The sequence below is a fragment of the Natator depressus genome, chromosome 2, assembly GCF_965152275.1.
Source record: "Natator depressus isolate rNatDep1 chromosome 2, rNatDep2.hap1, whole genome shotgun sequence".
Taxonomy (NCBI): domain Eukaryota; kingdom Metazoa; phylum Chordata; order Testudines; family Cheloniidae; genus Natator; species Natator depressus.
Genome location: NC_134235.1, coordinates 74,120,817 through 74,148,651, shown reverse-complemented (window position 1 = coordinate 74,148,651; position 27,835 = coordinate 74,120,817). Strand labels below are relative to the sequence as shown.

General features: G+C 41.9%; 1 protein-coding gene across 1 annotated transcript in view; it reads right to left on the bottom strand.

The window, feature by feature from the left end:
• Positions 1-20,938, bottom strand: part of KLHL14 (kelch like family member 14) — a 74,679-nt gene extending 53,741 nt beyond the window's left edge. The window contains exons 1-2 of the mRNA XM_074944429.1: positions 19,939-20,938; positions 4,684-4,805 (exon numbers count right to left, since the gene is read on the bottom strand). Of these exons, the coding sequence (XP_074800530.1) occupies positions 4,684-4,805; positions 19,939-20,867 (1,051 nt within the window). The 5' untranslated portion in view covers positions 20,868-20,938. The remainder of the gene's footprint in view (positions 1-4,683; positions 4,806-19,938) is intronic.
• Between the last annotated feature and the right edge of the window lie 6,897 nt (positions 20,939-27,835).

Genomic DNA, 27,835 nt, shown 5'->3' with positions numbered 1-27,835 from the left:
GATTAAAGGAGTATTGAGAGGGTATTAAGTGATGAAGCACCAGCAGCAGGGCAATGCTTCTGCTGCTAATTGGGGCCACCGAACACCTGTCAGTTCAAGATTAACTAGTGCTACTGGTAGCAGTACTGGCCTATTGCTGCTATAAGACACAGATAACAACCAATTACTTTAAAGTGTGTGAGTGCGCGTGTGCGCACACGTGAGAATCTGGGTGACTCAGCAAAGAATAGTTTAGTGTATTAAATGTGTTCACTACACATTATCATGTAGCTTGTAAAATCTTTTACTGTGCTTGGACACGAATGTGCAACAACAAATATTTCAAGATATATAGCATTGTGCATCCATTTATCTCAAATTAGAATTGAGCCCATTGAAGGTAAAATTCGATGCCAATATATTCTTTTAAAACGCCACACTTCCCTCTCTCTCCTTTGTTCCTAGCCTAAGGAACAGCCACTCTGAGAGGAGTACTAGCAGGGAAAGGAGGAAAATACACAATAATACTGGACTGTAAAAAATCTAATGAGCCCATAAGCCATAACATTCTTGCTTATAAAGGATGACATTAAAATGGGAAATGGGTGCATGTCTCCCCTCCTTTTCTGGTCCTATGAAAAAGGTAAGTTATTTTCCTGATACCTTCAGAATTACTCCCATTAGTCCTGATGCATTAGTTGCTTTGCGAAGCCGGGAACAGAGAAGAGGGCAGAATCCTTGCCAACAGATCTAGTCATCTAGCGTGAACAAAGCAAAATTTTTATTTTGCAAAGCTCTCGTGCTCAACACATGTGGTGCTCAACCTGCAACTCTTTTCATACCCCTGAGTATCATGGTTTTTGTGCGGCCTGTGGTTTCCAATGGGTGATATTCTTGCTCTACTTGTATCTCACATAAGGCATCTCGTGGAGCACTGAGCAAATGGACTGGTGCAAAAGCCACTCAGTCTCCGAGAGGTGAGGGTAACCACCTCTCTCTAACAGGTTAACAGGCCCAGTTCAAGAATATCTGGGTCTCCTTCCTGAGTCATTTGATATTGTCTCCCAGTTGCAGGATTTCATTTGCTATCTTCTCTTCCCACCCTCACCTGCCCCATGCGCCGATGACACACCACCTGTAGGAGTGAAGGGAGAGGAGGGGAGAATAAGTAATATGGACAAACCAGGGTCCAGATTCTGTGCATATTTATAGCAGTGTAAATCCAAAGTGACTCTACAGAAGTCAGTGGCATTTCTTAAGATTTACACTGGTGTAAATGAGCATGGAATTTGGCCTCTGGTGAGTGGATGAGGGATGTTAGGAAAACCGCTGATGGGGTTTTCTGTTAAGGAAGAACATCCATTGTATCTCAGCCATTGATGAGATAAAGAGGTAGAAATCCTGAATCTCCATGGGGCTTATCACAGCACTCTGTCAGCATGATGCAGCTCATGCTCCACCCTATGGTTCACTGCAGAATGAGCAGTAAATTTTTCACTTCAATTGATGGTGTCATGACTTGGGGGTGCCCTGTGGCTCTGGGATGGGCAGCATTGTCTGAACTGGTCCTGCTGGTAAGACAGAAACAGAAGAGGACCCTCTCCTCCCTCCCTAGCAGTCAGGAATTGGGGTAAAAATAGGAAAACTATTCTTTTTTTCAGACACTATGCACTAGGACGGGGTGGGAGAGAGAGCCAGAGAATATTTAGTTTTTAAGAACCCAGATTATGGGTTACGAATAAAAGAGATATTACAACAGAAAATAACGATGGCACAGTGTACTGGAACTGCACTGCAATATTTGTCTCCTGCTACTTCTGCGACAAATATAGGTTGGCACTATCTTGTGATAACTAAACACCCCGACACATGCTGATGCAACGCCATGACTGCAATGCAATGTCAGGGTGTTGTGCTGTGATTACTTTCTGATTCTCTCCAAATCCATTCACTGGTGATATTCCTCTCCTGCTCTTCAAGTTTATGTACCACTGTTCTGTAGTGTTAGTTTGTGTTTTAATGGAGAGAACTGGAAAAAAATTCTACTCACATTTCCTTGTTTCCCTGGGTTCCTGTGTTGCTTTGTGGTGAACTAGGTAATGGTGGTGGTGGTGGTGGGTTATAGAATTTTAAACAGCTTAATGGCTATTTCAACCTTTCAAAAGGGTTTTAAATTGTTATCTTTCATTATTTAGGGGGTATCTGTAATATGTTCTAAGAAGATGTCCCTGTTGCATTTGAATGTTTCCACTGTGCAAATATTGATTTTTGTGTGTGTTCCCAATATGACAGAAGGTGTGTCTTCACAGCACAGTTAGCTTGAGTTATAACTTGAGTGTTACCCCTAATTTGACACCTGTCCACATACACAAATCTCTACCTCAAGTTAAGTAGTGCTTTAAAGCTCAAGGTAGATCAGTTGCTGGGGGATGTGGGGAGGGGGGGGACTGATGCTTGAGCTAGCAACGCAGTGGGGATGCAACAGCTGAGTTACAACTCATCAGTAGTAATCCAATCACTCTGCTAATCCGATCACTCTGTGTTGCTAATCAAATCACTCTGTGTAACTCCAGTTTTGTTTTACAGTCTGGTTGCTCTCACCAAACTAGATTTCAGAAAGTACTAGGCGAGCATGCACTAGGGAACTTTGAATTCACACCAGCAGGGTCTACACAGACCAGTTACTGTGGATCACATGAGTACGCACTGCTACTCCATGTAGACAAGCCCTCAGATAACTGCTTGCTAGAGGGCAATGGAAAGAATATGCTTTATTTTGGTAAGATGCACAAAAATACTCTTTAAAAACTTCTTGAAGTTCAGAATGATACTTTTTTTAAAAATAGATACTAGTCCAAATTCATCCATGGCGTAACTCAAATTCAGTCATTTCAATTACATTGTGTGTGAACTGGGGCCAATTAATTTAGAATCTGAACAATGTTCTTTACCGGAACATACATATAATGTTAGTATGGTTCAATTTTCCCCCCAAACTAATGGATAGTATCCATTTAAATAATCAGCTGTCAAATTTCATTCCTATAAAAAGAAAAGGAATACTTGTGGCACCTTAGAGACTAACCAATTTATTTGAGCATAAGCTTTCGTGAGCTACAGCTCACTTCATCGGATGCATTCAGTCCATCCGATGAAGTGAGCTGTAGCTCACGAAAGCTTATGCTCAAATAAATTTGTTAGTCTCTAAGGTGCCACAAGTACTCCTTTTCTTTTTGCAGATACAGACTAACATGGCTGCTACTCTGATTCCTATAAAAGTATATTTGCAAGTATATTCAGGACACTGACCAGATCCTAGACAGTGAGTATGCAATGAAATAATATCAGTCATTCAGTTGTAGGCCAAGAACTTGAGTCAGGAATCTCCTACTCTACAGAGAGCTCTAGTTCACTTGTGCCTCACTGTGAGGTACTGTATTTTACAAAACAACATCAGAAAAATAGATTACTTCTGTCTTACAAACACATTGTTTGTACTGACTATTATTATACTACAGATTTTTCTTAAAAGTAATCTGTCATGATAAAAGGCAATATCATCATAGTTTTGATGGTTGAAATGTCATTACTGACATGTCTACCAGAACAGAGTGATAAATGTAGACTTTTCTAGACTATAGTTCATATCTTCTCTTTAATATTGCTTTTCTTACACAACATCATCTACTACTAATTCAGAGTATTGGTACCTAGGGAGTCTTCTTGTTGTAGTTCGTAGGTTATGCCAGTTTAGTTTCAGTGTGTAAACCATCTTGAAGAAGCATTATTTCAAGCACTGCATCTCATCTATCTTTACTTTTGCTTTGTCTTATGAACAAAATACTATTTTGGCTTCATCCTATTAAAAGATTTTGTAGAAAAGTATAGAATTTTGTAAAAGATGTTTCACTGGGAAAACTGGATATCGATTAGGAAATCCATGCTTTACTAGCTGTCCAGTTTAAGAAGTATGGCTTTGATTTATGGCTCAAAGTTGTTCATTTATTATTTTATCTATACTGCCTTGGTTAAAATTTAGTTTTATTGACCGCTGCAGCCAGTCTAACCACAAGGGGGCTAATATACACACAGCCTGCTGCATTCAAGAAACTGATTTGATTCCATGACCAAGTTAGTTTGGGAATTGTAACCAATATAACAATACATTCCAAATCTCAATGCTCAAGGCAAAACACTTGTGGGGTGAAAAATTCTGTACATAAAGCCTCTAAGCACTATTTACTGTAGCTGATACATACCACTAATATGCTGTAAGCAATGGATGTAGAGTACAATGGGGGAAACTACCTTTAATGACAATGGACAAGACATAAAGGCTGAAGAGGGAAACAAAAGTGCAAAACACAACAGAAAATGTGTTCTAAAAGGCCAGAGATCTGAATCTGAGAAATTGCCTCCAACTTCACATTATTTTTTAAAAATACGAGCTTATATGTGTCGCGATATGAAAGCTTTGCAAGTTTACTTTAAAAACTTACAGGAATGATTTTAAGCCAGTTTTAATTTAGGCCTATTCCATTACAAAATTAGCATCTTCTGCAATCTCAATTTATTGCTCCATTGTGAAACCTCTTGTGATACATAAACAAATCTCTGAAGGGAAACAAATCAATAAAATGTCTAATTTAATTAACCATGGTTTTAGATTCATCAAGACAACTCTACAAAAAATAAACCGCTTACTTGTCAGTATTTTCCATGTCTTCTTTTCATCATCATAATACTGAACCAAATTGCTGGGTAGCCGGTCAGGTCCGGGAGGCAATCCTCCGACTAATAACAGCATTTTCTTATTGGAGCGAATTCTTCACCCAAAACAAGAGAAAAGATGAATAACTATATTATTGTAGAGTATTTTTAGTGGCAACAAAATCACAACCATCAAAAGAATGTTCACTGCTTGCAGTTTTCTATTTCATTTTTTGCATTTCTTTCCCCAATCATGTCTCAACAATTTTTTGAACCAAGCAGAAAAATGATCAGAAAAGCTGCATATCCCTCTACTCATGGAATAAGCAGCTTCCTTTATGCAATTTGTTAGAGGTTCATTCTAGAACGACCTTTTTCTTATATTATCCCTTTAAATCATCACTCTTTACAGCTGAATACACATGAAATGCTCTGGAGTTGTACTAAGGTTAAGCATTAAAGTTGCATGTCAAAAATCGTATTAGTCAAAATCATTATTATAAGCCATTCTACACTCAAAGAACCTTGAAAAAATTAAGGTTATGCAGAGAGTTTGTGAGCCAACTCTTTAATCGCACACTGAACTTCCAGTACTACAGTTCAGTACAATTAGTAGCAACCAGGCAAATGGTTATGGGTTAAACGCCAACTTACAAGTACTTTTTTGTTTGTTTAATTTAGCCCAGACTCCTGCTTTCCCATTCCCTCCCCCCCCATCCCCCCATTTTCTTTGCTCTCCCCCTGTGCACCACTGGCTATAGCAACACCAATTGGTAAAAATGAGACTGTGATGTTGTTGTGAGCCTCCCCAGAGTGGAGCCCTGCCAATGCTTGCTACTGATCCAGCGGCATGAACCTGCTCGACTGTGCAAAGTCACTCTAATTCCCTCTCTCTGTTTTTCTACCTTCTCCCCCAGGGGGCAACCACTGAAAGGAGTGACTACCCACCCATCAAGAACTGGCAATTCGCTGCTATTAACCGTGACCGTGATTCCCAATCTGCTTGGCAGTTCTTAAGAATAGGACTGCAATGTCTCATATGCAGTAAAAGCGGTTATATGCACCCTGGTCTCCACCACTATACCTGATGAACGTACATTTCTTTGCAATGTTAATGGATTTAGCACAATTGTATGTGAAGAGGGGAAGGAAGTCCTAGACCCCCAGATGAGTCCTGATGCTTTAATAGAAATTCAAGTATATGTTAAGTGACTATCAGTCACCCTAAGCCTGAAAATGATAAATAAAGAACCCTGATATAACAATTCATTCTATATATGATGGTGATATAGCATTTTAAAATACATCCATACTATTTATTGTCCATAAGGGACAGCATGTTTGCCATAATACACCCTTGCTATACACCACTGCTTTGTTGAGTAGAATGGTGTTATTGGCACTAATTTAGATATTTTTAATGAACATTCCTTGCAAGGAACGCCAGAGAACTCCATTAATCAAGCTCCATTATCACTAAATTTTGTACTCACAACAACAGGGTGAACTCTCTGCATAGAAACCCCATTATCAGTAATACACTCCAGTAGAGGGAGCCTTATCACTGATGTCCATAGACTATTTTTTTAAAATACAGTTTACATTATTATTTGGCAAGACTGTGATTGTCTGAGAGACTAATTTACACTTATGTTCATACCGCACCCTATTTAAAATCTGTGCACAATAAACTCTAGCAAGTTTTGATTTTCTTTCAATATTCGTTGCCTTTAGATATGTGCTATCCCACCTGATCTTAATCAGAAAGAGAATGTACAATGGGAGATTCCATCTACTTTAAGGTTACGAATCAAACCTTTCGGATGGTTCTGTGATATGTTGCTACACAGAGTACAATTATAGTTCTAGATATTTGGGAAATACGACAACATCAGAAAGACAGATGGGGATGCTATAACAGATAAATTAATTTCAGAATAAATAAAGCTAAGGCTTTTGTAAGTTGCCAAATTGACAGCATAGGAAACGGAAACCCTCATTTTATGTACAGAATTTATACAGCAGGGACAGTGACAGAGCAAGATTCTCCACTGTCTTACCAATGTGCTTGAACCCTGATTTGGAGGGAGTCATTCCGTCTTCCTGACGATTCAGTCTTTGGCCTACGCGCCAAAACTTCTATTTATTGTCAGGTGATGGTTGTTACCAGTCTGCTAGACTCCATATGTAAGTGAGATCAGAAGTTGGCTCACAGTCATTGCCAGAATGGACCAGATTCAAACTATGACTTAGCTGTCAAAGCTTCCATATATATTACTAATTCCCTGAGATATTCAGTTCTTCCAAAGAAAGACGTTTAATGAAAGTATGGTAGACAGAAAATATGCAACATATGAGAATGCTAAACTCTTTTTTTTTTGTGACTGCACATGTAACTAGTGGCACAGAAAACTGGAGACATAAGTTAGTTATGCATGATCATCCCTAATGATAGAGAATAAATTGTTTATTCCAACCCTCTTGTGTTATATGTCATAGTTATCTCACAATCAATTCTACTTGTATTATAAAAATTTGAATGCTCTTGTAAGATCTAGTTGATAAAGGAACATATTTCAGTTTTCAACTTTCATCTAATAAACTCCTTTCTCCTCACAGCATAGTAAAAAAACAATGAACAAATAAGGCTTAATGGCTAAGGTGCAAAACGAAATCACAGAATCACAGAATATGTCAGACTTAACTTTGAATTTCAAGACTTTGGCACCATGCAATCCACCCTCAATTTTATTCAAACAAAACCCAACTTGTATATTTACAGTATCCTGAAGAGGGAGTGACACGTCTATAAAAGAAATGTTTTTTTAAAATGTTTTAGTCAATGAGGTAAATAAGAGTAGCTTTATAAAAGTTCGTATGAATTCAGTAGCCAGGATCTTTTTGAGGAAAAGCATCTGGATCTTTCAGATAATTACTATGTTTTTTATCTAAAACATGCACTATTTAATTGATTTATGTTCAGAAACATTCCAATGTATTGGGTAAATACAAGTGTCGATATTTCTTCATAAAGCATGCTTTATTGGCTTGGTAGACTAGATCCAAAGGTGCTTTTCTGATCTTTGGAGTAAATGCATCTATTCTAGGTTTTGAAATATATATTTTTATTTACTGGATCATACTTTAACCATGTTTGATATTACATCCAGTAATAGTACTACAGCAGAACGTTAACCTATACGCACACGATACACGTGAAAAATCTCACTGTTCATAGGCAGTAACCTATTTTCAAACATTAATGTAATGAAATAAAAACAGTAAGATAAAAGCAGAGTCTAAAGCTCATGTGATTGCTAGCAGAACCCTAAGAGAGATATTTTCCCTATTACATTGCTACTGATTTGTTATTTTGATAATATGCAATTATCATCTGAAACACTTCAGATTGCAGCTGAAACTTTCTTTTTATAGTCTATATTTCATAGTATTGTATGTCACGTGACATAGCAATAGGATGTGATTCACATTCACACGAATATGGCTGTTTATATTCGCCGATACTTAGTTAATACTAGTAGATCCCAACCTGGGGCGGTTGAAATGTTGTTGACTGTAGCAGGCACGCTTGTGTAGTATTAAGAGCTGATATATGCTACTCTAAGTAACTTTTCCTGTAAACGGTTTTTTGATACCCAGGCTCCACGGGGTCTATTCTACCCGATGCCGACACATACTCCTGTTAATTATTATTATTATTATTTTCACAGGGATAGCTGCTTCTAGATGAAAATCTCAAAAAAATTAATAAAGACTCACCGAACCCCAAGCCATGTGGAATTTATTTTACCTATTTCAGGGTGTGTAAAGTCTAGCAAAAATATTTTAAGGCCAAAATTTTAAAACTTGGATGTCTCAAGTCAGGCACAAAAACCTATATCTTTAAACACCTATATGAGTGGACTGATTTTCAAAGATGCTGAATTCCCGTAACTCCTACTGACGTCAAAGGAAGCTGTAAGTGCTCAGCATCTCTGAAAACCTGGCCACTGATTTAGTAGTCTAAGCTAACTTTATGTTCACAGGTTGAAAATTTTAGCCGAAAGGCATGCCTACACGGCATTCTTCTTTTGGCAGCGTGTTCAGTAGCCACCCTAGCACAGGTATAACTGCAGTAGAGCCGGTGACACACAACTTAGGCGAGTACAACGAAGACACGCCTGATGGGTGTGGATATGCACATGAGTACATACCCTGCATGGCTCAACTAAGCCATACCTTCCCATCTACACTGCTATTTTTAGCAGTGTAGTGTCCTGCTGCCTCCTTGCTGCTAGAACCTTTCCCCTCCACAGGAACAGACTTCATCAGTAGGGAAAGACTGTGGCAGGAGGAAGGCAGGGAAAAAGACCCAGCCAGCTCCCTGCTACTGAGCCTTTCCTTGATGCAGGTAAAGACTCTGGCAGCAGTGAAAAGCTTTGGCAGGGGGGTTTCCCCAGTGCCTCCTCCCTGCCAGACCGTTTCCTTGCTGCAGTGAAAGATTTTGCCAGCAGGAAGCTACTGAAGCCTTTCCCTGCTGCCTGCGTATTTCACTGACACGTGTAGCTATCCACCGCATTGTGGACGCTTCTTGCTTTTCACAACAGCATGAAGTTTCACATATCCTACATGCTGCCCTGCCAGTGGTGTGTAAAATAGATATAGTCTAAATGACTTGCTCATCGTTATGCATTGGTAGAGACAGGCACAGAACTCAGAAGTCCTGACATCAAGTCCCCATCCAAAGCAAGTATGCAGTCCTGCCATCCCCATGTTAAAGTAAAACAATACCAGGGAAAAATCTTGCTGATTTAATTTTTTCTGATTAACCACCCCCTGCTGGGCTTTCCTCATCTCTGTAGCTACTCATAGCAGTTCAGAAGTCTCTCTGTTGGGGAAGGAAGGAAAACCCCACCTATTCCAGGTCTGAAAGATTCCAAACTGAATATGAAAACATCATATTAATTAATGTTTAAAAAATAGATTGGAATAAAATCCAGAAATATCAATCTTAACTCTTTACACATATTGTATATGCTATTAAAAGTAATGAAGAAAAATGCAGTTTAGGGGGGATCCAGATTGGTGGTTATGTCAATCAAAGAACAGAAATTAGTAGCTAAAAAATGTGACCCCCAGTTCAGTAAGCCACGATCACCTTTTTGCACATGTTTAAAAGCCATTGAAGTCAATTATGTACTTTTCTGAATGGGGCCTATATAGGCCAACCTAGCACTGTTCAAAATAATAAGTAGTAAGAGTCCTAAGAAAATGACACTGGCAGAATGAGCTGGGTTAATTACCAGTATAAACAAATAATTGTTTTAAGGCTCAGATTTGACCTGAAAGTTAAAAATACAGCCTCATTCAGCCCTGGTGTTATTAGTCCATTAGTTTAAATGAAGTCACACCAGGGTTTAGTTTGGCCCACTGTGTCCATGACAGTTCTTGGAAAACTTTTTTCCCAAAAGATGCATCTGAATGGAACAGTGTCCAGTTCATAGTGCCTAACAAAAGTCCGAACAGAGAATCAGATTGCTGCACTGCAAATTTCTTCTGCTGCTGTGGCCATCCTCTTGGATGAGGGTATTGGTCTTGCAGAATTTGCTATAAATCCCTAAAGAACCACCTTGCCAAGTTCTATACAGCCTCTTTTAATGCAAGATATGAGCCATCTGAAGATTGTTTACTTTGATGCTTTTTGTCTTCTGCAGTTTAGATAGAAAAACAAAATAAGTTCAGAGGCTTCATCCATCTCTTTTTTACTCTTTATGGGCATTTTGAGAACTCTTTTCACAGCACATTTACACCACAGCTTTCCTTTTTCATGCTCTGGTTTAGGGCTGACATTTGGGAAGACAGTCTCTTGTGGCTGGTGAATTGACATTGGACGTAAGTGGCGGGGATGTTTTAAGAACTACCTTAATGCTGTGGGAATGCAATATAAGGTCTTCTAAGGCTAACATACCCGGTGCTGACCCTCTCATTTCACAGGTAAACATGACTATAAACATTCATTTAACAGACAGAAGATACCAGGATACAGAGGTTCAAATGTGGGCTTACTGACGGTTTGGAACACCAAATTTAAGTTTCGGTTTGGACACAATTTTGTTGATAGGCTTTATTAGATTCAGAAACTAATTGGGGATGTATATGTATCTGGGATCTTTTATCTGACCCTAACATAACTGAGAGACAAGGTGGGCAAGGTAATATCTTTTATTGGACCAACTTCTGTTGGTAAGATAGACAAGCTTTGGAGCTACACAGAGCTCTTCTTCAACTGGCAGAGCAAGGGTCTAAACTTTTAGAGTACTCAAAGTGTGCCCTAAGGGCACGCCCTTCTGTAGGAAGTCTGGGATGTGGAGAATATTTTTTTCTTAGGGTCACAGTTCTTGTCTCAATACCAATATATGAATTTTAGTCAAATCATGGAGTGTGCTCTATAGGTTCCCTACACAACAATATCCCATAAATGATTTGGTTAGAACAACTTTTTTTTCCAACATATTCCTTTCCTTAGGAGGAGGCATCTATGAGGAACTGAATGGTGGTCCCACTGATGTCATCACTGAGTCTGAGAAACAGAGTCTTCTCATTCAGTTTGATGCCATGAAGATGGTAGATATTCTTTCTGATTTTATTCTCTGTATAGGCCTGCTTAGCAGAGTACCCAGAGACGATATACCATACATATTGTAGTAGAATTAATAGCTACATCTGTCTAAGCCTGCATTTGATGACTCCAGGAAATAACTTTTTCGCCATTCATTTCCTTGGGAGAGGAAGGGTTGATTGGGGATTGACCTGCAGACTATTTGAGGTTGGGGATCTGGGACAGGAAATGGTGTATGACATTGGGTAGAGGTTGGGGGAAGTTAAGAACAACAAGCTGGGGGAGTGAACTGTTGTGGGGACTGATGTCTGTTTGTGATCCTCTTGATCTATTGAAATGATTTAATTTTTGTCCAGCACACAGAGCACTGGATAAGTACTTCATAAATAAATAAGAGATAAGATACTCATTCCTAGAAAAAAAAATTTAATCTTTGTCTTGCGATTGACCTTGGAAGCAGAAGTCTAACTTGAGGTTGACTGTATCAATGAGAAATATGATTGAAGATTTCATGATTAAAGCTCTGTTGATGAGGTTGCCTGCTAACCAGTATGCTTTTTTAAAATGTTTGTTTCCTTTTATGTACATTTCCTATATGATTGTCAATATGGAATTTCCACCCACTCTATTAAGACTAATGATTCCTGAGGTGACCCGGAGTTCTGAATACCTTTCAGACTTTTTTACTAATGCAATCACTGCTTGGTTTCATGTTGTTACTAACTTGTGATGGTTTCTGAGTTGATTCTGAAAAGTTAAGATAGCAGGCTTCTCTGTTCTTAGTTCCAGGACACTCAGATTGAATATCTTCTCATTTGGTGGTTAGATCCCCTGTGTTGTTATATGAACTAAGTATGGGCTGCTGTCCTTGAAGGTTGGCCTCCATTATTACTGTTTCTCTCAGAGGAACATCCAATAATGACCTTTTCATCATTGTCTCCTTGCATTACTAGCTTATTATTCATGTTGACTAGAGATTGGTACCAGCTCTTCATAAAGAATCTTTGTAGTTATCGCATATGGAACCTTGCCAAGGTTGTTATATCAGTACCTGAAACCACTGTTCCTTGTAGCTTGAGACAGGCACTAATATATGCTTCCTTTGCCCGTGTTCCATTGTGAATAGCCAGCCAAACTTATCTTCTTGAATCTTTCCTCTGTCAAAGGCATCTCTCATCTTGGGTCAATGACTATGTTGAAACCAGCTTCTTTTTGTGGAAATTTATTATGAATCCATGTTTCTGTATTTCTGTCGCTGCTGAGTTAGTCACTTCCTATACTTGCTCCTATACTCCTATGATTATATCCACACTAGAAAGTCATCCAAGCACCGGTATCTGTAAATTCACTGAGACCTGAGCTTTGCAACCGTGTCTACTAACAACCCAATGAATCCCTGAGGAACTCAATCTGATCTCAGTGGAAGGAACTTATATTCACAATGTTTAGCTTGGTAAGTGAATAACAGAAACCTTCCGTGCCAGTCTTATTGGCATGTAGACCTTTAAAAGATCTATGAATATTATTAAGTTTCCTGATGATATGGGCCTTTGCTTGATTACAATGTTGGAAGTATGTGTCAGGGTCCCCACAGCTGAACCCAGACCCAGCTCATTGCCTTCAGACACATCCTTAAACCCTGCAGCAGGGGAGGGTCCCTGGCTGCTTAATAGTGTTCCATGCCTGCAGCCATTTTTCTGGTCCTGCTCCCTACTCTCAGCTCCTTCCCTGCTCCTGCCTCTTGCTCTGTGTTCCTAGATCCACCCCTGGTTTTCTCCCCCTGGCTCAGAGTTCCAGATTTCTGCTCCTGCCCCTGCTCCAGCTAATAATCTGGTTCTGATGCTTGACTACTGATTCCTAGCTCTTGACAATGGTTCACTACCTGGACTTGGTATCTCGGCTCCTGATTTGGGCTCTTGCCACTAGACTTGGTCACCTCTGCTCCACTAGGCCAGTCTCCTGCCCTGACCATTAAGTAAGACTGACTACAGCCTGATTCATAACAGTATGTGGCTGTAGGGGTACTCTACCTTAATTTATTCTTTCTTGCTATCTATGATTCCTTTTCATTAGGAAGCTGGTCTTAGGAAATGAGAATTACTGCTGTTATCTGAGTAGAAGTGATCTTGGCTTGATTTGTCTCCTCCATTGCCTCTGATCCTAAACGTGTTTCTCTTGTATCCTGAGCTCTTTCTAAAATTTCTCCCTGAGTCCCACAGGAGCTCTAAAAGAGCTGTCTGTTCCTTTAAGGTTAGTTATCTACTTTTCCTCTCAGGTTTCTGAAGGAAAGACATTTTTATTTATTTATATTTTTTTGTCTGCTGCATCAGCTTCTACTTTTCCCAGCTTCTCCCTGAACAGTCTGCTTCTTTCAAACTTGGCAGGTGATATTTCTTCAAAGTTGGCTGTCTGCCTTCCAAGGACACAGCAAGAGATATCTACTAGCAACAATACTGGGTGCTATGGTCCTTAAGGGAAGTTACAGGAGCCAGTGATTATCTCAGCTACGAAAAATGATGCCAAGAAGTATTTTGGATGATAGATTTTAACTTCCTGTCCTTTGAAACGTCTATATATTTTATTTTGTTACAGGAGCTGGATGGGCAAAGCCAGTGGTGGATGTAAGAAGGAGCTGGATGGGCAAAGCCAGTGGTGAGTAGAGCTAGATGGGAAATGGCTTACCAGACAGATTTCAAGATTGTTCCCACCCTGAATATGGACAAAAAGTCAAACTCTAAATTTTTTAGTGAACCATAAATAATATAATAATAAAAGAATCAGTTCAGGTCAATTGAAACATTTCATTTTGATCTTTTTGAAATCTTTGTTTAGAGAATATCAAAATATTTTGTTTTGATAAATTCTGATTTTAAGTAAAGTTGCCTTAAATGGAGTGGATTTATGAGTGAAGAAATTAATTTAAACTAACCCACTCCTGCAAAAAGTTTTGGTTTCAACAAATTAGCATTTTCCAGAGAAAAACATTTTGCTGAAAAATTCCCAACCAGCTCTACAGTGGACTCCAGCCCAAAATTTCTCCTAAGGGGCCCCACTAACTTCCCATACGTTTCTTCTTTTGGGAGAATATCTTGCTGTGCAAGAATAATCATGACCTTTGTCAGGGATGAAGCTGCATTCACTTTTTGGGATAGAGAGGGACTTCACTCCATTTTCTAAGACTTATCTGAACTATCAAATAGTGATCTTATTTTTACTGGGATTTTCCCTCAATGTGTGTTTTACAGAACTCAGATCTCTTTCTTGGGGAAAAAAAGATTAGATGTTGATTTTCTATCTTCAGCTTTTCCTCACAAATATCCAGGTTGATCATCACTCTTGAATATGGAGTTGAATGATTCTACTGAGGCAGACCTTTCATTTACAATAGCCAATAATTACAGATTCAGAATTTCAGAGTTCTCCTTCCTCCCTTGAGGAACTTCTCTGCCTTCAAGATCCATGTGCAGGAGGAAACACGTGCATGGGGCTATCCTCCTTCAGCCATCCTTACCTCTACCCTCCATGGGATCGGGATGCATGTTGGGGAAAGGGCAGCAGAAGAATGGATTTTGGGGGGATTCCCACTCAGAACACCAGTACAAATGGGAGACATGCATATCATCCTCCCTCTGGCTCCATAGTACTAACATGTAAAAGATAATACAGCCTGCCTCTGCTTGTTCCATGAAGCCTCCTCACTGATGGGGCTCCTCCTTTAGGTGAATTTCTAGGGCAACTGCAGTTAGAGCAGTGTTCTGAAGGAGTGGGCCACTGTGGGGAGAAGGTCTCATTGAATGCTCAGGTGGATCTCCTAGGAATCCCCAAAGTTTGTGAGCGGGCCTGTAGCCCATAGAGCACTCACTGCTGTGGTGCCTCCTGCTGGTTGTCCAAGAATTAACTCAATTCCAGGACTCAGAGCGCCTCCTCCTGGCCAGTGTCTCTCCTGCCTCAGGCCCTGTGTCCATCCCAGACCCCAGTGCCCCTTTCCTTGGGGTGCTGCCTACACAGTACCCCCACACTCTGGGTCTCCCCTCCCAGGGGGAACTCCAAACCCCTATATCCACCTTGCCTCAGTGGCTACTGCCAGTCATCATCTAGCCCCCTTTCTCTGAGGCAGACTAAAGTCTGTAATGGCCACTCATCACCAGCAAGGGGGTTGGACTTGCTGCCCTTCTTGGCCCAGCTGTCTCCCTGCAGCCCCAGTACCTCCTTTGGCCTTCAGCAAGGCCTCAGCCTGGGGCCTGGGGCCTGGGGCCTGGGGCCTGGCCTCTGCTCTGCTCTGCTCTGCTCTGCTCTGCTCTGCTCTGCTCTGCTCTGCTCTGCTCTGCTCTGCAGCTACATACTCCCCACTCCAAGGCTGGAGTGAGACTGACCCAGCTACTCCCTAGGAGCCCTTCTTATACTGGCCCAGCCGGGCCCTGATTGGCTGCCTCAAGCCTTGGCTGCTAGTGGGTGCAGAGCACCCACTAATTTTTCCCCTTAAGTACCTGCCTGAACCAGGGTCTATATCAGGAGCAAAGAAGTCAGAGAAGTGACCAGCGCAAAATCAGTAAAAGGGATATCAGAATAAAGTTAAGCATGTGCTTAAGTGCTCTGCTGAATCACAGCCTGATTATTCAGCACCTTGCAGGATCAAGCCTCTAGCATACCACAGTGTTTAATGGGAATATTACTCTTAAACTTTCTTTAAAATTACAGTTTAGTCGTAGTCTGAAAGGTAACTTTGGAAAAAAGTCATTATGAGAGGTTCCATCTTTATTGTCTCTGTGGCTTCCAGAAAGAATCTGCTTGGTTTACAGGTGGAAATCTGTTTTCTTTTACTAACTGAGACTCCTGAAAATCCAACATGAATGTCAAACTGGACTCTTTCTAGTTCATGCATCTGCAACAATACAGATTTTGCATCTGGAACTCAGTAAATAATTCTGTTCCTTCTGCATGAGCCAGAATAAAACCCAGTTCCCTTTTCCATAGCTATACTGGCTCTGCAGTGCCGAAAAGAGTGAAAACTTATTTTAGGCAGTAAAGTAAATAGATATGACTCAGAATACATTCAAGGGACAGCTCTATTAAGTAAGATGGTACCATTTTTATGTAGTTACTTTTGAAAGCAAAACAACCATATGTTAAGCTTTCTGACATTTACTCTTTCTGCTTGGTGAGAATTTAAGAAATGTGACTAGGTCAAATCCCAAAGTAGTTGTGTGCTATAATTTTCAAGTAGTACATTAGAGACAAAGGTGTTGTTTTAAGTAAGGAAGAAAGTTATCAGGTGAATTTTTAGTGTGTGTGGGATCTTCCCGATTTCTTCTATGCTTACCAAGCAGATGTCTATGTCACTGTGCTGTTTACTTCTCAATAATTAAAAACTTTAGTGTACATAGGGAGTAACTTATCTCTTAAAGACCCATGAATCCTTTTTGAATAACCTTTTATCATTTTTTTTAAGTTCTAATCTATTAAGATTATTATTGCTCCCAGGAAACCATAGTGAACTTTGACAATCCTACAAATATTTTTTTTCATCTATTTATTTTACTGTTCAGTAATTTTTAGATATTATTTATCAAATTCATAATTCCAGAAAATGTTGCCATATCTTTTTTCTTAAAAATAACATGTTCACTGAATGTTAAGCCTATCAGATATCATAGTTTTAGCAAAACTATATCTAGCAGACAGCAAAAGCTTGTCTGGATAGGTGTATAAGTTTGTCCTTGTTTATTTCTTTCATTTCACTAGGTACAATAGTACTTCTTATGCAACAGACCAGTGCTTTGTATGTATTCTGAGTCATATTTAGTCAGTAAAGTAAGTAGATAAGTTTTCACTCTTGTCAGAACTTCAGAGCCAGTATAGCTAAGAGAGAGGGATCTGGATTTTTAAAGGCATGTGTGGATCAGTACAATCTGATGGAACAATGAGGCGACCTTAAGATCATCAAGACACAACAATGGATCTTGACTGAGCATTATCAATTCTGTGCTCTGCAATCCAGTCCCAAATATGAAAATGCACAAAATGCATTCTGTATCCTAGTTTGTTTTGGTACTTTAATATTTAACACTTCATGAAAGGTTGTATGTATGTTTGTAAAATTAGATTTAAAATGTTTTAGACATACCACTTGTGAGTCTCAAAACAAAACAGAAGCTAGTTACAATACTGTTTCTAAACATATGTGAAAGTTGAGAATGTGACAGTGTGTTATTCACCTTTTAAAGTTAATATAAGGATGTCTGGAATATTATCAACAATACCCACACCTATTCTAAATAAAAAAAATGATTTTCATAGTCTCTCTTAGCCAATTAAACGACTGCCATTTAGGAGCCAATTTAAGTCTGTTAAGTACAATCCTTTATGTACTTTCCTGCTTAAAGTAAAAGACCGCTTCCAGCAGCAGGAGTATCTGATTCTTACAGCATCCATGACACTTGTAAGCAGTCAGTGGTCAGAACACCACTACATATCCTTCAAATGATATGGACCAGTGAAGCTGGAAGGTATCTTCACTGAACCAAACAGCCTGGTATCTCAGCAATCCACCAGGACATGAGCCCCAGCATGCCCCAGGGTGGTGTGTGGAATCTAGACTGAAACAGGTAGTGGATTTTGCGTTTTGAAAGTCAACTGTTCTGAATGTTGAAATCTAAGGATATTTACCAGAAATAATTTTTGCTACAAATGTTTGTATTCTTTTTTTATTCCAGTATTTACCAATGGGAATCATTTAGATACTTTGGTGATGGGTGCAAAAAATCCCTAAAACAGACAAACAGAGATAATAAAAGAAGGCACTTGTAGTATTTCTAAAGCTAAATCATTTGGGTACATACTAAAATTAGATTTTCAAAAAATAGTCTGCATTAACAGTAAAATATCATGTCATTTAAAATCTTAATATTATACCACTCTTTCCTATGAATACCAGGTATTAATAATAGTCCACTTAATATTAATAATAGTTAAAATGCAGAGCAAAATCTTCTAAACATGCTTTGATTTTTGTAATACTGTGTCACCATATTTGCTTTATATCATTCCATTTTTTGAACAAAATGAAGTATACATGTAAGGGAAGAAAAATTAAACCCCTCAAATATCCTTTTAATTTAGTTTCCATTTACTAACTACTCATTAAACTATATGGAATGCTTTCACCTCCTGACACTAACCTCACATTGTCAGTCTTTTACATCACGATTCATTACCTCATTAACACGAAAAATAACTGAGATGTCATAGATATAAACACTATGAAGTCACAAGTTTTGATGCATAATATGGAATTTATCTGAACATCAATAATATCAGAACAAGTATAACTGCAATTCTTCTTACAAAAATCAATTAATGGGATTTAAATATATGTATTATAGTTTAAAATGTATTGTACTGAAGATGCATCCCCTTCTTTAAAGAGATAGAATTGGGGGGAAATGGCCTATAATAATTACAAGAAGTTCTCAAGTCATGAATCTTTACATGCACAGTCAAATCTAATGTTTACACTTTAAGGCTATGGATTAGGCGTGATATCTAATGGAGTTGTGGTGATTACCACGATAGAAAGATGGGAAGCTGACAAGATACTAACTCCTAATGCAAACAGCCCTGGGAGCTCATAATAGGATTTAAAACTGATGCTAGTAAACCATGGCTGTTTGCCCATACAGTCTTCTTCCCACATTATATTTTAAGAGGCAGCTACTAAATCGTAATCCTGTTTGCAATACACACCTCTAAAAATAGTTTTGTAAATACCAAACTATACGGTGTTGTAGTGTCTGGAAAACAGCATAGTATCTTTTCCACTTTGCTGTATTTCCAACCACCCAGTACAGACAGTGGTATGCAGTGAGAAATTACTCCTCCCTCTCTTTACCCTAGTCAGTTTCCCGTCAGACGTGTCCTAGCTTCATAAATGAATGGAGAGATTTTAAAAGACAGAAGCATTTTGCTCTCAGATATTAGACAGATCAGCATCAACTTCGGCATCAAAGCAACTTCTCTGATCACTGAGAAAAGGGGAGGGAACAAAACAAAGTTTGTTTGGCAGGGCTGGGGGAAAAGGGTAGCACCGCAATCGTTCATTTCCATCTTTGTCTGGTTTGTACTAAACAAGATGACACTGAAGACATGTGACACTTCATTAATCAAAAGTCCTTTTCCGGAGTCGAAGGTAGGTTAAAATATTACAAAGAGGTACAGCTAGCTAGGGCTATAGCAAAACCTTCTAGAAACATTAGTTGCACAGCACAATCACTCTATATCAAACTGACCGCACAGATCATAACTAATGGGTCAACAACACTACCCATGTTTTTGTTCCTTTAGGGTGTAACACACTTGGCATTTTTCTAATGCGCTTGTGGGTTTTATATCCGATACCTGTGGCTGTGTCTGCCCCCCGCCCCCAGCTCAGTGTGTGGGTGTGCTAGAGGGGGCTCCCTCCTCCCCGCTGCATGCCCCTCACCCCACCTCTCTTCCTTTGTTGGATCTTTTCAGGTTGAACTCAACTTTTACCCCTCCAGGCATTTACTGAAAACCACTAAGTTCGTGGCTGAATCACCCCCTCCCACCTGCCAGCCACTGTCCTCCATTCAGCTTCCCCAGCTCCCCCTTACCTGCTGGCCAGGCTCTGCCTGCAGTGCTGCCTGAAGGGCATCAGGTGGTAGTTCATGGCGTCCAGCAGCAGCTTCTGGCAGACGGGATCGGTGCGCATGAAATCCACGGACTGGACCCGCTCCACCAGCTCCGGGGCCGGAATGAGGGCGAAGCGGAGCCGCTTCATGAGGTCCGGGGCGTATTGCATGCGGGTCTCCCGGTCGTGCTCCAGCCAGAGCACGGACATTTGGAAGAGCGCCAGCTCCGATTCCACAGGGGGAGGCAGCGAGTCGAGCAGGGCGCGCATCTCCTCGAAGTTGAGCAGCAGCACGTCCTCCACCAGGTACTTGTTGGCCAGCTTCTTGGTCTCCTCCAGGCCGTGCAGGGCGGCGATCTTGCACACCTGCTTGTAGTTCTGCACCGAGATCTGGTCGTTGAGGAACTGCACGCACAGCTTGGTGACCTGCGGAATGTGCAGGATCTTGCTGACCGACAGCACCTCCTCCACCGTGTCCAGGGACAGGGTCACGTTGGCCGTGTACAGGTACTCCAGCACCAGGCGCAGCCCGATGGACGAGCAGCCTTGCAACACCAGGTTGTTGATGGCTCTGGGACTGGCCAGCAGCTTGTCCTCGGGGGAGGAAGAAGGGGTGCCCGGCTCCTCCTGCTGCTGCTCCTTGGGGGGTGCCCCCAGGCCCAGCCCGTCCTGAGCGCCCGGCCCCAGCGCCAGGGGTTGGGGGTGGCCGCCACCGCCGCTGCTGGAGAAGAGGGATCGGAAGTACTGGGAGCAGGAGGCCAGCACGGCCTTGTGGCAGTGGAACTGCTGGCCCTGGGCCGTCAGGGTCACGTCGCAGAAGAGCTGCTTCCTCCACAGCAGGTTGAGGCCATGCAGCAGGTTGTCGCTGTGGCTGGGGTCGAAGGTGGAGGTCCTGTCCCCGGATCTGGACATGGCGAGCAGCCTCAACGCACCTGCCTTTAAACCCTCCTCCAAGCTGGGCAGAGGAGGCAGGGGAAGGGAAGGGGACAACAATAAACACAGAGCTTTACAGCAGGCCTGGAGCACTCATCATTGCTAGATGTGCATGTTTGCAACGCAAGAGCCTCTCCACTCAGCCGCCCCCTCCCCAGAGCAACGGCCCTAAAGCCATGCACAGCAGCAGCAAGCTGGCGCCGGGTGCATCTGGGAGCTGGAGCCTGCACAAGCTCCTGGGGCCGGTGCCTGGCGCGGGGGCTTTGTCCTCCATGCACAGGGCTTGTGTAACTAGGGCGCAGAGGGAAGCAGAGGGGCAGGGAGGCGCGCGGCTTGGGGACCCCCCCCCCACACACACACAGTTTGCAAATCGTGCTTGTTTCCAGGGGAGGAGCGAGGAGTTGGGGGCTGTTTTCAAATGTGAAAACTCTGCGATGCCCCGAGAAACTAGCCACGGGCTGGCTGAGAAAAAACCCTTCCCCCCGCGTCAGCCCAGCGCGGCAATACAGCCTCGGCGGCCCCCTGCCCAGCCTGTTGCTCTCCCTCCCTCCTGCTGCTCGCGGCTCTATAGCGCCGGGCTCCGCTTAGCCCCGCTGCAGCCCGCGCGCGCGCGCGCGTGTCTGTGGCCCGGGGGCCGGCGCTGCCCCGCGCTCCTGCCGCTCCACTTGCGCGGCTTGGCGCGAGTTGGCAGCCCGGCGCTGGGCAGGCGGAGGAGGATTGGCGGGGGCGGGGGGAGCCTGGGCTTGTCCTGCCCTCCGGTTTCTTCGCCTCTGGGCAGGAGGCGCCGCCGCTTTTTAACTCCGCGAACTGTGGGAAGTTCAAGTTGGGGGGGGGGAGCCCGGGGGGAGCCGCTGGCATCTGCCCCGCCACTCCCGGAGACACCCCGCTGCGCCGGGAAGCGCCGCCTGGGGCCGGGGCTCAAGCGCCGAGTGGGACCCTGATACGGCACCTTCGCCGGCTGGAGAGACGGGGACCGGGGCTGGCCGCATCCCGCCTCCGAGAGAGCCGAGCCCGCCACTGCTCTTCCCGCTCCTCGGCGGGACCCTCCCGGGCCCGGCTCTTTCCATTGCAGCGCGGCCGCTCACGCCTCACTCTGAAACCTGCTTTCCTTATATTTTCCCCTATTTACTGGGGGGGGGGGGGGAGAGGTCGCCCGAGCCACTTTCGCTGCCCCGCTCCGGCTGAACACCCCCACCCCCTTTGCCTTTGCAGCATGGGTTTAAGAAATCTCCACGAGCCTCTCCCTTTAAGTGGACCCGGTCAATTCTCCCCCGCCCGCCCCCCAACCACACACACACACACACACACAAACACACACACTCCTCCCCCTCCTTTTCCCTCCCCTTCTTTCTTCCTCGTTTGCCCATTTCTTGCAATGGGAGTTTATTCTCCAAAGGCGTTTGTTACACAACTCCCCCCCCACACACACACTCCCCGCCAGCATACACACAAATACACCCCGCTCCTCCCCACCAACAAACAAACCAGAAGACACAAGAAAATACACACAGACGGCTAGACACAAGGCCAGAAACTTACCTGCTCCACAACCAGCGGCCAAAGTAAAGGTTCACTTAAGCTCCCCCCCAAAAAAATCAATTGTCCTTCCTTTTTAAAGGTTTGATCGCTCCTTCCAAAAAAACCCCAACCTTCTGGTTCCCAACTCGGAGCAGTCACTCTTTACAATTTATTTTGTCGTACATCATTTGATCACCATGAATTAGCAACAGCAAGAAAATGTAGGAGAGGGAGAAGGAGAGAGAGAGAGAGAAAGAGAGAGAGAGAGCGCAGAGCTTTCTGCAAGAGAAGAAGAAGAAAAAATGTACGTGTGACAAATTATGCTACCAAGAAACAACACATCATTATCCTTGGGCCTGGGGCTCAGTGAGTCGTAACGAGAGTAATAGGAAATCCACGGTTGGGGAGAGAAACGGTCGTGCATGGCCAGTGGAGAGAGACCATACAGGGGGATGGATGCTGGAGAGACTCGCAAAATTATGGCTCAAGGCTATTGTAAAAATTGTCGAGCGTAAATGACTGCGATTTCAAACATCTTTGGAAGAAAGAAGGGGAAAAAGCTAGCCCCCCCCCCCCTGCCTCCCTCCCTCTCTCCCTCTCTCTCTATAAAGAACCGTCAAGTTTTAGTGCGCATTGCTAATTAGTCAATTTCTCTCTGCCTTCACAGGCTGGCGACTTTGCTGCTGAGCTGAAACTGCTAATTTCTGTGACCAGCTTTTTTCTTAGCTGTGATCTGGATGAATGAGTAGCTGTCTCACAGAGATGACAAAAATAAACTCTAATCCCCCCCAAAATTTCCACTACATCTTTCTCATGCATAGATTTATGATCTTCAAGCGCCCTGTGCAATATGCAAACTTTTTGTGTGTGTGTCTGTGTATATACCGTTGTATTCAGGTTGCCCTATATTTGTATTCTGCCTTCCCCCTGGATGGGAAGGAAATAACGTGTGATCTTAATACACAAAATACTCACTTTCTGTTTCCCCCAACGTTGCATTTATGTTATTGGTTTGACAGGTTACATCCTCTGTCCTTGCATGTGTGATGGGGCTGGGGTTGAGGTAGACAGGAGACGAGGAAAGTGAGGCTAGTAAATGGTATTAGTGGTAAATCGTTCCCTTTACATTTGTTCCCCTGCACTATTCAAGATTTATGATCTTGTTTGAAGGCATATTTTCTCTATCATTTTGTGTGGTTAGACAACCGTCTCTGAACTTCACTGTCAGCTCTTCAACAGATAAGGGTTCAGAAGTCACATTTTTTTTATTGGAAGATTAGCATATTGTCAGATTTGTCTTTCGGTTTGGAGACTTTGCAATGCAGAAACCTGAATCAAATGGCAGGAAAGCAGCTGCTATTTCACAAACATAACCTTTCAACTTTCTGCCAGATCTGATGCCTTAGGAACGTGCACAGCTCATGGTTTTTTGACTCTTTTGTAGAATTAACAATCGGAGGGAGTTCTCTTTTTGGCATTTTTGCTTTTTTCTTACACCAAGGGGCATTTTGGCAGAGGACCTGTTCTTCGCACTTTATCTCATGATATACTGCACCCTCACATTTATAGCTCTGTTCTTCTGTTGTCAAGTCTCCAATTTGGGGGAGGGGGGGGCAAGAGGGGGCACAGGAAGGTATGTCCTTGAATGAAATGTACATGAAAGGAGACTGAAGAGCACTTATAGAAAGTTTTAGCTGGTGTGACATCCATAAGCACCACTCTTTCCAGCTAATAACAGGACTCTTATCATTAAAATAAATGCTAGGGGTGTTTCCTTGAAAGGCAGCCCTCATTGTCTTTCTCCTTAACTTGCAAAAAGATACCAAGCAGGAAGTCAGATTGCTCACGATTTGGAAAGTCTCATCTTGAAATGCTGGAACTGAAAGAAGCCAGACTGTAACTTCCAGGATAGTTCTCACTTTAACTTGCTCTTTTGGTGACCCAAAAGAAAAATAGACTGTGCCATATCTTTTCAGTTTTTTCTTATCAAAAAAGCTCCCTCCTTTTAGAGCGAGGATCTCCTTCCTCCTCCCTACAGTGCTATCTTCCCTTATTCACATTAATGTAAGAGAGTTACAGTAGAAATAAATAATGAAATAGCTAGCATTATAGAAGATGGTATTTGGGTTCACATTATTTTATGCTTCCTCTAACACCATTTTCTTTGTGTCCTTCCTTTAGTGTCTTTTCCTTACACGGTGTCCCAGATTCGGGCTCTTAGCACCCTTGAAAGAAGTCTGATTCTTAAGACTCCTCCACTTCAATAGCAGCTACAGTTATCAAGGATGTGAAGTGTCACTAAATTGTGGTAGATGGGAAGAGCAATTTTTATATCATCTTTGTGCTGTTAAACTTTACTGTATTACTGCTGTAATGGCTGTAAATAATCCCAGTAGGGTTTTGTATAGTTCTTCATTAAATGATGTGTCACATACTCTTACACGCCATACGTTGCAAAAAGATGTCTTTAGAAGGTTTTGACTGACCCAGCCAACATCTTTCAGATTTCTATCACTAACACATCGAAACGCTTTGCTCAGTGGAAAACACCATGGTTTGTTGTTTTGTTTTTCACTTTGCTACCCAATATCAAAATGAAGCTTAATCTTATTTCCATAAATGAGCTTTGGCCACTTATACATTATAAACGTGTACCCTTCTCTCATGCTGTCTGAAGTGGCTCACAAACCGGGTGGATGTTCTGTAATTAGATTTCACCAACCCAATAAAAAATGTGAACTCTTAAACCACTATAATGGTATGGAGTCACAGATAGACTGGTATGCCCAAGGGGACTATCTTGGTACCCAGGCAAGGTGGACTATGTGATAGATGGTCACTTTACACCAAAAATCACAATATTCAGGTTACTTCCAGTCCCAAAAGACCAGTCACTTATCTGAGGCCATTTGTGCTCAGATTTCAAACCAAAGAAAATGCCTGTAGCCAGCCCTGTAATAAACTAACTAAAGATTGATTAACTAGGAAAAATAAATTAGAGGGTTTTTGCCAGGTTAAAACAGGAAACATACATACAAATGAGTTACATCAATGATTTAAAAAGGTAATATAAGCATCTGCAATAAGCAGCTTTGTATATCCTTTAGGATATATGGCATGGGGATCTCTTGCTTATGTTTAGGAATCTTTGCCCCAGTTTTCTCCTTGTCAAGGATTTTTATTCCCCTCACCTCAGAATCCAAACTGATGGGATGAGTTCATGTGCAGGCTTCCCCTTCCTAGAGAGAGTGAGTTAACAGTTAGCAATTAACAAGGTCTCTGTCTTTTGATGCTGTACAATGCCTTATTTGCCTTCAGTGGACCATCTTGTATGCAGGACAAGCACTTTCCCTGAATTAATGCTTCTTTTCCTGTTTGGTGAGTTATACAATTAAAGAGGTTTACAATGCAAACACGCAACATAACTTTATACCATGCAATGTAGCTATTGTAAGTAGGATTAATACATGAAGCAGCCTACTAGCAGTCCATAAAATCTAAACATTGAACATATTCCTATAACACGAATATCTATTTTTAACTATACTAGCCCACAGAAAAGCCAGACTGGTTTCCAGCTATGCATTTGTCAGCGTTCAGTGAAGCCAGGGGCCTTGGCATGAACTGGCACCTGGTCTGCCAGCATCATACCTTGAGCAACCAAAGTCTTTGCAAGAGACAAAACTAAGTTAAACCAAACTGGGTAAAATTTTCAAAAGTCAAGGGGGATTTAGGCTCCTAAATGGTGTAGGTGTTTTTAAAGTTTTACCCCTCATGTCTATGAAATATAAAGTTATTGTTTGTCTCTTTGGGCAAGACTGCCTCCTCCCATGGAAAATCCTGCAGAAAGTGGCAGAGGGAGGAAACTCTGATTCTTGTGGGGTTTCTCCTAAACTTTGAACAAGCCAAACTGCTGAGGTGTTCCAAAAAGGGGGAGTTCTCCTTACCCACTGGAATGAGCAGGGGAGTGGCCATCCACAACTTACAGATCTCCTGAGAACATTACATATTTCAGAGAATTTACTGAAGGTCAAGTTCATCTACATGCAGGCTCTGAGCTTCCACACTAGCTCTTGAGCCCTCTTGCCAACAACTGGGGAGTGCCACGATCCTGCATGGGAGTTGCACAGAATGGAGGGCTCTGCCTCAGGCTGTTATTTTTCAGCAGATTTGCTGCTGGTTGCTGAAGGGAGGTTAATACATGTTGTCCACCAACCTCTGTTCCTCCATTTCACCTCATTCCTCACACATGGGTTCCTGAACCCATGGAGGATTCTCTGACAGTCTTGTGAAAGGGAAGATCGTGCTGCAGAGGCAGCTGAACCCTGCATCACCACCACCACCAGTTTCCACCAACTGTATGGGAAGAAGGAGATCTTCATGAGCAGTAACATGACAAAATAGGGCCCTGTCTTTAAACTCCCAATTAACAATAAACTCAATAACTGACCAGGGTAAATATTTTCAACACAAATTCAGTTAAAGAGTATGTTTTTTTAAAATTCTCTGTAACATGTGTGTGTGTGTAAACTGAATCATACCTCTATATTCCATTTGTGCTCAGTTTTTTTTAATTTTTACATATTTTGTTGCTGTAATAGACTCATGCCCTGATAGACACCATCATACAGATCAGAAGTCAGCAGGTGCTCTTTGCACAGGATCTTAATAAAGAACAAAGGCGAGTATCAATCTGAAACACCTGTCTGTGAGTTGTAAAAGCTGGTGGTGGTAACTGAATTTTAGCTTACTTCATTGTTCCATGTACAGAACTTGCCTTTGTGCAATTGATCCAGGCTGCTGAGCACTATCAGCAACTTGCATCTCTGCCACTATTGCTTTGAAAATGGCAGGACAGACATGACTAGTTGGTAGCACTCACAAGCATCAACCCCATGTAGATGTGATTTCTCATTATAGGAAACTAAAATTCATCCCCTCCAATCTTAAATAAACAGACCTTTCAATTCTCAGGGCAGGGATCGTGTCATATCGTATGTTTGGACAGCGCCTAGCACAACAGCATGGAAGACGCGTTCTTGATAATATTACCACTTATTCTAGATAACTTTATATAATACACCACTTTGTGCATTTTTTACACGAGAGTTAAATTGTGATTGTGAAAATATATCCGATATGACACTCCTCACCTGTCTATGTGTAGAGACATTTTTATAGGTCTATACACAGGCAAACCTTGTTAATCCACTTTCAAATAATGGCACCTTAAAAAGGTATGGAAGGAAGAAGTGTTGTTCAGTGGTTAGAGCAGGGGACTGGCAGTTCAGATATCTGGATTCTGTTCTTGACATGGACTCATTGCCTGACCAAAGGTGAATCATTTAGCAGCTCCATGCTCAGTTTGCTCATGTTTAAAAGGGATAATACTCTACAGCATTTTACAGGGGTATTATAAGGCTTAGTTA